General features: G+C 39.8%; 1 protein-coding gene across 1 annotated transcript in view; it reads right to left on the bottom strand.

The window, feature by feature from the left end:
• Positions 1-13705, bottom strand: part of Adam23 (ADAM metallopeptidase domain 23) — a 139279-nt gene that overhangs the window by 30195 nt on the left and 95379 nt on the right. The window contains exons 14-18 of the mRNA XM_051190344.1: positions 12811-12859; positions 10770-10869; positions 6896-6967; positions 6125-6214; positions 4759-4839 (exon numbers count right to left, since the gene is read on the bottom strand). Of these exons, the coding sequence (XP_051046301.1) occupies positions 4759-4839; positions 6125-6214; positions 6896-6967; positions 10770-10869; positions 12811-12859 (392 nt within the window). The remainder of the gene's footprint in view (positions 1-4758; positions 4840-6124; positions 6215-6895; positions 6968-10769; positions 10870-12810; positions 12860-13705) is intronic.

The raw sequence follows: 13705 nt of genomic DNA, 5'->3' as shown, positions 1-13705 counted from the left end.
TCTTACACGCACCATCCCGTATGACCACAGATCCACTTCAAACATCAACTTTTCCTCAGCTTCTACCATGTAATTCCAGGTCTGGGCTGCCACCATTCGAACCTGGGCTCTCACCTACAGTCCATGCCTCCCTGCTTCAACCCTGGTTTCCTTGTACTGTTCCCAGAGAGATCTCTCAAGACATGAACACCAAATCATGTTGGCCGCCTGCTCAAAAGTTCTGAATAGCTTCCAAGTTCCATGTGATCTGCTCCTCCCATCCACAGCCCATTATCTCCCTGACCTCGTTTCCAACTCTCTCAATAGTCAATGTGGCTCCATATGATATGCCTGCCAGGCATACTGCCAGCCCACAGCCTGACTACTGCAGGGCTACTCCGGCTTCTCTTCAGGGGTTTTGCTCAACTCCCACCCTCCCAAAGAGCCTTCTCTAACCATGTTCTTTAAAGCAGCAGTGACCCTCCCCGTGCTGGTATTATCCGTTTCCCATTTCCTACATCTGTCTTCTCCACCAGACCTACCACCAACTGACAATCCATATACCCCCCCCCCTGTTTGCTCACTTTTGTTCCCACAATTACATGGGCTCTGTGCAGGCAGGATTTGCTGTTTGGTCCCCCCAATGCACAAAGCAACACTGGGATGTGGTGGGTGCTCAATTACTATTAGCTGACTAAGAAAATTAATGGATCTCCCATACTGGTAAAAATGGAGTTCTTTTATCCTGCACACACAGGGCTGTGCATTAAGCTCATCACAGAAAGATGAAGGAGTCATGCATCATTCTTCAGGAGAGCTGTCACACTACAGGACACCTTGCAATAAAATGTCAGTTCTCTGTCTTCGTAAAGGCTGGAGCTTCTTACAGTTTCATTCACTGTAGCTTTTCACTCCGCCTGGTGCTGAGTATCTCAGGGATGCACTGATTGACACTAAAACAAACTTTACAAAAGCAGAGATCCCTGCGGCCTTTTCTGTCTCTCCGAGTTCCCTCAGAATACAACCATTATCTCATTAATCAACTATCATAAATTATTCACTTACCCTAAATCCAGTACAATCTCGGTAAATAGAAATGGGGAAGAAAAAAAAAAAAAAAAAAAAAAAGGTATTCCTAGAATAGGCATGTCACTTTTGTGATGTCTTCAGAAGGAACGGGAAAGGGAAAAAAAAAAAAAAAAAAAAAAAACCCTCATTATAAACTGTCACAGCTACAAGTGAGACGACTTCTAATCAATCTGGTTTTAGTTTAGGCTAAGAAAAGCCAGTTGTTAGACAGGTGATCTGAATGACAATGGCCCCATGGGTACATATATTTGAATACTTGGTCCCCAGGTGGTAAAACGGTTTGGCTCTTTTATAAGTTGTTTTAGTCAAGGCATTTGTCACAGCAATAGAAAAGTAACTGAGACACTTGAGGGCGGTGATGGAAGCATCATGGCCAGCCCGGGCTGCAAAATAAGACCATGCCCCCAAAATCAATAAACTAATTAATTCATTAAATTGCTAAGACTAGTTGCTCATCACTGAAATGTTCAACAGGGAACTCTGGGCCTTTTTACATCCTCTAAGAGTGTTCAGAACAGGAATAAATCTGGATACTTTGCTCTCAGAGTAAAGCTCTCAGTCTGAACACCCCTGGTGCTTATTTTAAATTGTGGAATATCCCCACTAATTACTAGCACTTGCAGAGACCATTTCCACAGCTTTCAAATATCTTTGTTATGTCGCTGTATTGTTTGCCAAGGATTTCTTTCAGCTGTTCAAGTATTGATTAGTCTGTTATAAACTGTGCAACAAGAAAAAAGAAAAAATAAATGAGTTTAACACAGCTCAAAATGAGGCGTCTCCATCTAATCCCTCCCCTCAGAGCTCAGGGAACTGAACAGAAGAGAAGGCAGAGGGGTGGGAGAGAAAGGGGATAGAGAAGATCGGGAGAACAAGGCCCTCTAAAACAACTGAGCAAAGCTCATGTGAACTCAGATTGAGCAGCAAGCACAGGGCCTACAAGGGTCTGCACTAGGTCCCCTATGTAAATATCACTGCTTTCACTTTAGCGCTGTTACAGGACTGCTAAATGTGGGAAAGAGCAGGTCTCTGACACTTGTGCCTTCTCTTGGAGGTCTTTTTATTTTTCTATTGCTTGGCTTGTCCAACTTTGATGTGATGGTTTTTGTTTTAGCTTATTATATTTTATTTTGTTATGTTTTAAAATAAAAAAGAGTTGAGAGATTTCAGTAAATGCTAATATAAGAATTAACTAAAAACATTAAGTCCAAAAGATAAGGGCATAATACATCCATGTAGACACTGGGCACAGAGATTCTATTTTTATAAAAACTCTGAACATCAATAAATTCGAAATTCATTGTCTCTTACAAAATAGAAACAAAAATATTATGGGTTTTATGTCCTTCTACTTCAACTACCTACTTTGGTTTATTCTGATGGCCAGATTTTAAAATTACTAATAAAATAGCATTCTATCTAATGTGTCACTGAAAGATTATTTTAACAATACGATTTTCATCAAAGATACAGAGGTAAAAAGAAAAACAATTGCATTTCTTAGACAATAAAATAGGCTGAGAAAAGAGGCCCTATTTTATTTTACTTTTGTATGTGTATCATGTATGAGCCCATGTGTTATTGTGGGGTGTGTGTGTGTGTGTGTAGGTATGGGAGGTATGTTTTGTGTTGTATGTGTATGTGTGTGTGTGTACGTGTGCCTGTGTGTGTGTGTGTGTGTGTGTGTGTGTGTGTGGTGTATAAGTGTAAGAGTGTGTGAGTATGTGGTGTGTCTTTCATGGGGATGCTGGAAATCCAAACAGGCCCTCAAGCCCTCAGGTTTCCACAGGATGCACATAATCCACCGAACCTCTCCCCAGTCCCAATTCTATAATATTCTATGAAACTAACAGCTCAGTGAAATTGTATGTCAGGGTTGTTAGACTTGTGAAAGACAGAATCCACAATTCTTGTACTGATATTACAGTGTAGAAAAATATTGCAAAGGAATCTACTTACATACTTAAGTATGAGGGACAGATGTGCAAGGACACACATATAGTCAGGACATATCTCCACGTGCTCTATCATTAACAGAGCCATGGGTAATAATATGAAGAGCTTTCTAGAGGCTAATTGGCATATTTTCTTTCTCTCTTCTCAGCACAGGGCCACCCACTCTGCTCTCCCACTATTGGAGTGGTTGATGGAGAAGCTGGTGAAGGATGATTAGACACTCTGAACCAGGAAGTGAAATGTAGATGGGAAGCATGTACACCCCACTGCTCTGTCAGGCTATGTACTAAGGAAGGGCCTGCCTCTCCAGGGACGTCATAGGGGAACCAACTGTGTGATACATGTGGCCCTTGTATTAAGTTACGGCTATAATTCAATTGGTCACTTTCATTTTTATGGTGTGATCTTCTGACTGCAAGCTGTATTATATTCATCGTGATCCCAGTGGAAGCCACTGTGCCTTGCAGCTGGTAATTCTGGTCCTGGGAACTTAACCTAGAGAGATAACCCTACCAAAGAGGTGGCCCTACAAATGCACAAAGCTCTTTATTTCCATACTGACAGAACAATGGGAAAAAAAAAAAACCTAAAAAAAATCTAATGGGTAACCTGTAGAAAAATTGACAGATAAATTTGCACCATGCAATCAAAACACTAGCAGAAGAAAACCTTCTGAAGACATATCAGAATAAAAAAAAAAAAAAAAAAAAAAAAAAAAAGAAGGACAAATGAAATCCCCAATCCTTTCTGTGACACAGGTTCCACCAGCCAAAACCCTGACATCCTTTGGAAACATTGTATACTGTCCCCCAGCTCTACCTGTTTCTAATCCACTTCCTGAAGAAGCCACACCTCCACAGTTGCTGTTTATAAACTAACTCCTTCCACAACTACTTCAAGACCACCTCCTCCAGGAAGACCCACCTGATTGTCCCAACATAATATCCCATCACATTCTTCTTTACACAGCACCATATTTTATAATATACATACAGACGTATGTACATATATGATATATATATATATATATGTGTATATATATATATATATATATATTTAACTTATTTGCCTCTCTACACACAACAGAACCTAAATTTCACTAGAGCAAGAGCTGGACAACCACGTTCCCTTCCATATCCTGGCATTTCCAGCAATACCTCTTGGCAAGTAACTCAACAGATGTTCATTTGAATGGCAAATGAGGATGTAAAATAACATGTTATAAATAAAAAGCACAAAAATTATACAAAGAAGGATTCAAGAAGTCAATATTAATTACAGTGTTATAATCATTTTAATGGACCAAAATCACGCCAAAGCACAGAGGCTGGAGAAGCGGGACTGATGTGATGGGGACAGTGTCAGTGACAGGGGATTGCAAGCTGTTTGCTACTGATCTCCTACATCAGCTCCCTTCCAAAATTTGTTCTTAAAAAACAACTGTGTTTGAAAACAGCATGTAAGACGTGGGAGCCTAAGGGAAGAGGTTTATCAGGTGAGTACAGATCTCCACTCGTAAAGATATTTCTGAAGGGGGAATTTAGAAAAAAGGAGAGATGAAAGTCCCAAAATACCGTACCAAACTTCCTCAAGTAATGGTGTGGTAGAGAGCTAGAGATATCTAAAAAACAAAGCTAAATAGAGAGACCCAAACAGGTCCACACATGTGGTCTTTATCGAAGGAATTAAAACATGTGTTGCACAATACAGGAGCTAAAATGTAGTTTTTCATACCTGGCCAGAGTCTCCGGTGCAATATTCAGTGATATCACAGCTGTTTACGGCATCCCGACATTCATATCCTCGTGACTGAAACTACAGATCAAAACCCAGCATTAGGAGCTAGTGTTAACTGGGTTCCCAAAACATTGCCTCCTAACATTCGCCAACTGTGCTGTGCTCTCTCATAATCACCACCCGCCTGCCTCACAACTTGGTAAAATCATTGCACGTTAGAAATGGGGGCTCCGACGCTCACCCTACAGGGAAGACGAGTATCAAACGGGCACTGTGTGCAGACTGCAAAACACACTGTCTCCACATATTAAGGCGAGGAAATAATGTGATGAAAATTATGTAAAGAAACACTGGTTTAGCTTAACACAAAGGAACAAAATACTGTCATCAAACATTTAAGATTTCTCTGAAGGATTGTTACGTATACCAAACCATCACTAGTTTGTCCATTAGCATGAGTATTAATCTTGCTTTAGATAAACACACACAATAAAATTACAATGAATTCATATAAATCACCTTTCAGTGGTGTCCATGACTGCCTACGATAAACAAAGCATTTTCTTTGTCTGGCAAAGGACAGGTACATATGAAGTCGCAATTAGCCTCAAGCAATTTATCATTTGGTAGGCAATAAGAAGCAAGCACAAACTAAGCTGAAATCTTCTAGAACATCATGATGTAGAACCTCCTTTGGTATTAAAAAATAGTAGTAAAATCACATAACTTTTATACTTATCAGAAATCTCATGGCTCTGACACATGAGAAAAAGGGATATGAAAATGACTTTTCAAAAGTAACTGGCAGCCACTGTAGATGGAAGACCACACACACACACACACACACACACACACACACACACACACACACACACACGTACACAGTTGTGAACATGTTTAAGTGCTTCCTCATCTGGCTTTCTTGACTTTACAAAAGCTTCAAAAGGCCAAATGGGAGATATAAGCATTATTGTCCATACTGTGGGTCTAAAACAAATTGGAGTAAGTTTTGAAAAACTAAGGTTAGAAATAGGTCATATTATTTACAAAACTAACTGAATTGTTCCTGTGCCTGGTGATTTAATCTGTTCATCTGTGTTAATGGGGCAACTTGTTTAGTTTGGACGATGGACAGATATACTCTCTAGAGGAAGCATGAGAGGGTAGGAGAGTGGAGGGTGAATAACAGAACAGATGCCTGCTCTGACCCACAGAAGTCCAGTAGAACCACTGACTCTATGATATCACTGAGTTAACATGCATAAATTTGCATCAAGTCATTCAAAAGCTCAACAGACATATTGAGACATGTGGCTAATTTGTCAATGAATGAGAAGAAAGACGAAACTTCTGGGGGACTCACAAGACACGAAGTGTTGTTACAGCAGGGGCCGTCACTGCAGTGGGCCCCATTGGAGAGTGAGCATTTCTTACAGCAAACTCCATAGCATTCCTAGAGAGAGGGAGAGAGGGGGGGGGAAACTCCTGTGAGTAAAACAGGAACATGGCACTGTTCATTCAGCATTCCCTCCACGTGTAGCTTATGCATCAGATAACAAGACTTCTATAAACAGTCCAGTAACATTTTGGGAAGGAATCAATCACTTTAAATGTTGACAGACTCCAGATACATTTCTCAGCAGACCGATCTCCTATGAGCATGATTATTCATTAGCAGGCACCCCCCACCACATACATACGCGCGCGCACACGCACACACACACACACACACACACACACACACACACACACACACCTCTGTAAGTCTACCATGTTCTTAATACCCAGAATTAGTTTTATGAAGGGAAAATAACACACAGCATGGGGAAATGTCTATGATTCTGTAGACGATGCCTGAGATGAATATGAGCTCTGAATTAACTTCTTAAAGGTCGGGAATTTGATTAGAACAATCCATTAGGCTTTTCAGACAAGGCCGTAATGACAACATGACTAATTCTTACGTGTCTGAGCTGGGATCACTAGGCATTGATCACAGCAATCAGGAGACAAAGAAAGGAATAAGGCAGTGACCCCATGATGAATGATAGATAGCATGGCTGCTCACTACTGTTGTTCTTATTAACTTGGAGGATGAACTACACCAAACGTAAAGACAGCCTCTTATACCTACCACATGGAAACCACAATCACATTCCTCCCCGGCCTCTACATATCCATTTCCACATTCTGTGGGCTCAAACAGCTGAAAGAGATTGGAGAATGTCAAGAGAAGCATTTGAGTTTATCACAGAAAATTCACTCACCAACCTGGCTATATACACAGCTATGTCACCTGTTGTCATCCGATTCTTCTGTGACTTACTACTATTTTATGTGTATGTGTGTGTGTGGTTATGTAAGTGTATGCACAAGCACATGTGTGGCTCCCCTGAAGCTGCAGTTAGAAATAGGTGTAGCTGTACAGCATTGTGCAGAGAACCAAACTCCAGCCTTCTGAAAAGGCAGCAAGTCCTCTTAACTGCTGAGCCATCCTTCCAGCCCCCTGATTTATTCCCATGGCGTCTTATATATTGTGTCTGTGTGGGAAATACTATTCACTTATTAATAATACTCTTAAAAACATGTTAGAAAAGGGGGGGTGGATCTCTGGGGATTTCCTTAGTGGGGGTCCCAAGAGACAACCTTAAGCACTAGAGTGACTTTTTATGGAGATAAGCCATCAAGAGAAATAGATCTCTTTTTGTGTTTTTTAATGGAACTAAAATGTCTTACTAATAAGAGTCATAGATATCTAATTTGCTGACTTGACTGAAGGCAGCCGACTAAAGACATCAAAGTTGTCAGAAATATAAATATGTTTAGACAAACCCAAATGTAAGATATACAGCCAAGGAAATGCCAATAATCTTAGAACAATGCTGCCAGATATTCAAATCCATCGAGCTCATTGAAAAAAAAATTGGCATTGCCTGGCACAGAGTTCCCACCTTGCTATTTCTTGGATTTCCTGTGAGCAGAAAGAAAATTAATCCAGTAACTTGGGGATTTCAATAAATTAACTGTTCAAATACTCAATCTCTTAATACCCAATTTAGTTTCATAAAGAAAAAAATTTCATGCATAGATGTGTGAATGAAAACACAGACATCTTTCAGTCATTGTGGTCATAACAGAGGGGAGTTTCTAGAATACCCGTCCCCCCAAGACCTTGTTTCTGGATAAAAATATTGTACAGAAATTGTTGAGAAAGTTGATTCCTTGTGACAAATGTGTCTATTTCCCATTGCAACAGGATGTCTCTGGGTATGATTACCACTTCTGGGTGTGTGTTATGGGAGCTGGAACAATACACCCCAACGCAAGTGCTCAAATCCATAAGCAAGAGAGGAAGAGCTGCTCCCAGCAGCCGTGGGCAACAGTTACCTTCCACTGAGTCTACCTAAGAAATACCCGGTTCTACTAGTCCAGGAAGGAACTATTATAAAAAGCAAGGAAATTTTCCTGCCAAGCTGGATGGGAATCAATAATGCTACTCTCCGTGCTACTTGGATTAGCAGGCAGGAGAAAATAGACAGAGCTGCTAAAACATAACCAATACTTGGTACCAGGCTTCCCACCCGTTTGTTATTGGGTTCTTTCCCCTTCCTGAGATAGGTCCCCATCTCAAACCAGATGGAAATCACAGCCATTGGGAAGATTCCTAATGCACAGAAAATATGCATATAAACTGAAAATAACAAGCAACACATGCCTATGCATATATTCACTGACTAAGAACACTAGGGAGAAAAAAAAAAATTAGTTCTTTGACATATACATATAAACTATTCCACTGGAAGCCACTGGACCTTCTTTTTTAATCATTGTAACTTATAGTTTAAAAAGAGAAATTATCCTTCTGAAATTGAATATGTAAACACGGTTCTTTTTTTGTGAAATTCCCAAGCTACCAGGATAATTTTCTTCCTGCTCACAGGTAACCTGAGAAATGAAACGAAGGATCTATGTGTATATCCTAGAAACCTTAACCTCCCCAGATAAGCCAGTGTTGTTTCCTCAAGCACAGTGCTTACAATTAGCTGGCAGCTGCAAGGCAAGGTAACACTAACCATGCACTGTGATCCAAAGCCGCCAGCATTTCACATTAGTTCTTTATTACAGATCTCACTCGTTTCAAATGCCTTGAAGCCTTCTGGTTTCTGTGCCCAGAGGTTACTGCCGGGAAAGGCCATTGGCCTATTTTAATGATACAAAGTCACTTTAAAAGTCTCTATTCTTTTTCTGGGATTTATAGAGCTTTTATTTTACTGTGATTTTATAGGGATGTCAGATCCCAGGCTTTCGTTCTGACCCCAGCTTTAGCACTCAGCTGTGGGTATGGAATAAATTAGTCTGGCTGTTGTTTGCCTTAGTCACTTTTTTTTTTTTTTAAAGAAAAGGTCAACATGATATTGCCACTCTTTAAATTTGTAGAGTATTGAACATTTTCTATACAAATGAACTCTATCTGACTCATGAGACATATCCTGAAGGAAAAGTGAATTCTTTCCATGTTCAAATTCCAATACCAGCAGCTAATAGTGCCAATACTGTCTTTTCAACTGCTGGCCTGCTTCATTTCCAAACATGCTCCTTTAAAAACACGGCGCCTTGTGTAAGGGCTTCAGCCTGTCAGTTTGAGAATTCTGTCTTTGCTGAACTTTAGCAAAGTATGATGACTGGCCATGGGCAATGTCAAGAGGACTGGAGCATATCTTACAATCAAACAATTTCATGCTTCCATAGTAAGACATAAATATTTACAACATGAGGGCTGAATGAAGATTTTCAAAATTTAGGAGATTTACTGTCAAATATGTTTTCTAAGAACTCCTAAAATCCTCTTCTACAAATGTGTAGGTTTTTGGGGGTTTTTGTTTTGTTTTGTTTTTTAATTCGTGGCTAAGGAGTTGCTATGTTGTTTATGCATACTCCTATGAAATGCCAATGACAGCTTGGGATGCCAGGGGAAGGAGACTATATAGTAGAAATACTTGTGGTGTTTATGGAATCTGTAAATGTTAGGCCAATATCTTTTTATTTTATTATTTGCTTGGATGATATCAGCAATGCTTCCTTCCTGGGGTCAGATCACCCCAGAAAATGTAGGAGTTAGGGTTGGAGGGTAGATGAGGCTCTCGGGGGAGAGGGAAAGTAAACCTCCAGAAAGAAGGTCAGGGCTAAATGATACCTTTGTGATGGAGGATGTCCTTCTGTATGCTGTGAATACATATTTCTCTAATTGGTTGATAAATAAAGCTGTTTCAACCAATGGACAGGCATGTGTTATCAGTGTGTATGCCCACAACAAAGAGGAATTAAGGCATGCTCCCATGAGCCAGGTGGGAAATCCAAACAAGGATAGAGAAAGGTAGTAGGAGAAGTCACAGAGACACCATGTAGCTGCTGGGAAGGAAGGACGCCTGGGCTTTCTCCAGTAAGCCAAGACCACATGAAGATATACAGATTAATAGAAATCAGATAATAATTCAGAGAGAGCTAGCCAATAAGAAGCCCGAGCAATAGGCCAAAGTTTATAATTAATATAAGCCCTTGTGTTTATTTGGGACTAAATGACTGTGGGGTCAGGTGGGACAGAAACTTCCGTCAACATTGTTGGCAGAGAATAGATTCAAGTAATATAGTTCTTTTCATTCTAATCCCTATCTCTTAGCACAAAGGTGAAAGCACTGGCATAAAAATTTGGGGGAATTTTCATGTGGGGGGGGCTGGGGATCTACAAGCAAGCACTGAACACTGATTTCCAATTTCATCTTTCACTCAGTCTTCAGCATGCAAAGGCTTTCTATCACTGAACATCTTTCCATGGTGGGTATAATGGCCCCTACTTGTCATTCTAGCATTTGGGAAACTGAGGAAGGTAGATTGCTTATAACAATTATTAAATTGCTTGTAACAATATGGTGCATGACAAGAGACCCACATTTGGCACATTCTTACTGCAAAGCTTTGGGGAAAGTAATTTTACTTCCTAAATGACTCACCTTTGTTGGCCTGTTAAAAAGGCAGGACCCACCGCCCCTCTGTAAAAAATCCTTGTACTCTGAGATGCTGCACTTTGAGAACTTTCGGGAGTGTGATACCCTTGAGAAACAAAGAAGCAAGTATGTAAACAATTTGGCAAAAGCAACCATAAGAGAAGAAGATTAAAAATCACCAGATGTTCATGCTGGATGTAGATGAATCTATACAAATATTGACAGGATTGTGGACCCAAGTAGCTATGTTTATGGAGTAGAGTATGTAAAAGAAAGAAAAAGGAAAACCATCACAAAACTAGGGGCTTGGTTACCCCCCCCCCAGATACCAACCCTCCTGAAATCTGTCTTGAAACACAACTTGAAAAGATTGCTACAAAATCTTAAATATAAGCTAGGTTTTAAAGTTTGATTATTTTTTATTTACTATGTCTCCATAATGGCAATCTTTTTTTTATTCTGCTCTGAATATAAGGGTTTCATTAGCCCACTAGATCTTGTTGTTTGGAAGAGGGAGTCAGGAAGGTCGATTTATTAAAGACAATGTTACTCAGACTTCAACAATCCAAATTTTAAGTAAATGAATAAAGCCTGAAGAATGTGCTGGATCATACATGCATATGTTATCAGTGTGTATGCCCACAGCAAAAAAGAATTAAGGCATGCTCCCATGAGCAATGGCTCTTTATTCTTCATTTCAAATACAATTATTGAGCAATATTCATGATTTAGCATGAATAAAAAATGAACCTCTCTGTGATTTATTCAATCAAATTAAGACCCCTATGTCAGTACACAGGGGAATAGCATACACACATCAAGGTTAAGCTAAATCATACACGATGGTTCCTTGGGACTGTCTGCAATAGTGCCTGATATGAGAGGCCATCTAGGATATAATACAATAGTTTATGTATTCTGATATATGAGGGTACTTGTTTAAAACTCACCTCTATTGACAGTGATGTCTTACAAGAAGTATATCAAATATACTCATTTTTAAGAAAATATACATTAACTTCAAATAGCTTATTACATCTTATGTGTATTCAATCCAAAACTTATTTAGAAATTGACAATTTAAAAGAAAACAATATCGCCATACAACGCCAACATTATAAGTGGTACTGTTTTCTATGGCAGCTATTAAACCTGTGTCATCATACAGGACTTAACTATGAAGCACAAGTATTGTGGCTGGGGAGGGCATTTCAACTGCATGTCTAGGAATATGTTCTGAAGTCATGGAGATAACAGCTAGATACAGAACCCTTCTCCTTTCCAGAGTCTGCTAGAGAAGAAGGAAGGAGCCCTGTAGAAGGATATGGTACCTTTGCTAACCAATGCAGAACTGGAACATACAAGTGTCAGGCCTGAACAAAGATAGTAAGAGACACCTCTCCCAGCCACTACGAGTGGGCTACAGTTTAGAAGACCTAGGACATGTGTCTCGTAGAAACAGCAGTGGTTCCAGGGCTCGGTAGACTGATGCTAACAGCTGGTCCCATTCTGTAAGTGCCCATCAAGGAAAGATAGGTGAATTAATGTTGACTGTCTACCACTTGACAACTCTCTTGTTTAGGCATTATAACTCTGAATTTAAAAAAAAAAGGCTCTGTTGACTTTATAAACAGTATGCTACAAATTTATTACCATAAACATGTATTTATAAGTTCCTAAAAATGTAATGGATGACCGAATTGATTTTTACTGACTGCTTCAGATAGACCATCTGCTTTTATTCTAAGTATATTAAAAGATTAATGCCTCCCCTTAATGCAGATGCTTTTAGTCATGTGACTCCTGTAAGGGTTAATAAATAGAAGTAGCTAATACATTTCACTTTTCTCCCCAACCTTAAATTAAAAATTAAAATATAAAGTGAATTAGCACTGTCAGTTTTAAAATATCAGACAATTAATTATTGAATTTATACTAAGTGCTTAGCCTAAAAGACCAGTACCTGAGAGACTGTGTCTCTAATTATTATATATGCAGCAATTTTTGCAATGGGCATACATCAAATTCCAGAGTAATGCAGACTCACCCTGTTTCCTCCATGATGCAGCCGCCCCAGGATTCTATGCATTCGCATTCTAGCACAATGAAAGAACATGAGCAACAGGGAGGGAGGAAAACAAAGTCACAGCTTCAATTTGCACCAGCTCCTGCAAAAATTCCTCAAAACCACTTTATGTCAAAGAAATACAGTGTCAAGCCCCCTCTATTTCCTTTAAATCAGTGGTTCCCTATCCTGGAGTATAGGTTGCTTGCTAAGGAAAAAAAAATTGGGCCTCTCTTCATTTTTGTAACTCAGACACCTCAATTAGAGTCATAAAATCCAATATTAGAAGTACCATGGGCTAGAATTCTAGTCTACCACTAAGGAATAGAGAAGTCACTCAGCTCTTTTTCTTTCATGTGTGTGGGGGAGGTAGGGACGGGGTGGAATCTGCTTCTAAAATGAAAGTTGTGTCTCTCTACCTATCTTCCAGAGAGGTTCTAGGGTTGACACAGATGGCATCTCTGAATGATCTGAAAGAATACAGCACAATGTCACCAAAGTCCTTCAGACACAGAGCAGTTAAAGAAAGGAATTCAATTTGCTGGAGCCACTGCCAGGATCAGCCAGAGACTTGCGGAACAACTGACCCCAGCACCGGCCTCCAGGATTTTCAGCTAACCTATTGAACCTGGTGATTCTCCTTCCTGATTCTGAGCTATCAGAAACTTCTGTGAGAAAGCAAACTCTCTGAGCAAGTAAAGAAAGTTTGTAGAGACTTGCAAAGTGTTGCAGGTGTTGCCATGACTGTGCGCCTGCTCATTAATGTACCCATAAAGGGAATCAAGCCTGTGGACACAGATGCTATTCTGCTTCCCCACAGTACTATGTATTAATCACACAGAGGGCAGCATGCAAGATAATGCATTTTACTTTTCTT

The sequence above is a fragment of the Phodopus roborovskii genome, unplaced genomic scaffold (genome assembly GCF_943737965.1).
Source record: "Phodopus roborovskii unplaced genomic scaffold, PHOROB, whole genome shotgun sequence".
NCBI lineage: Eukaryota > Metazoa > Chordata > Mammalia > Rodentia > Cricetidae > Phodopus > Phodopus roborovskii.
The sequence above is the reverse complement of the archived record's forward strand: the minus strand, read 5'-3'. Positions and strand labels throughout refer to the sequence as shown.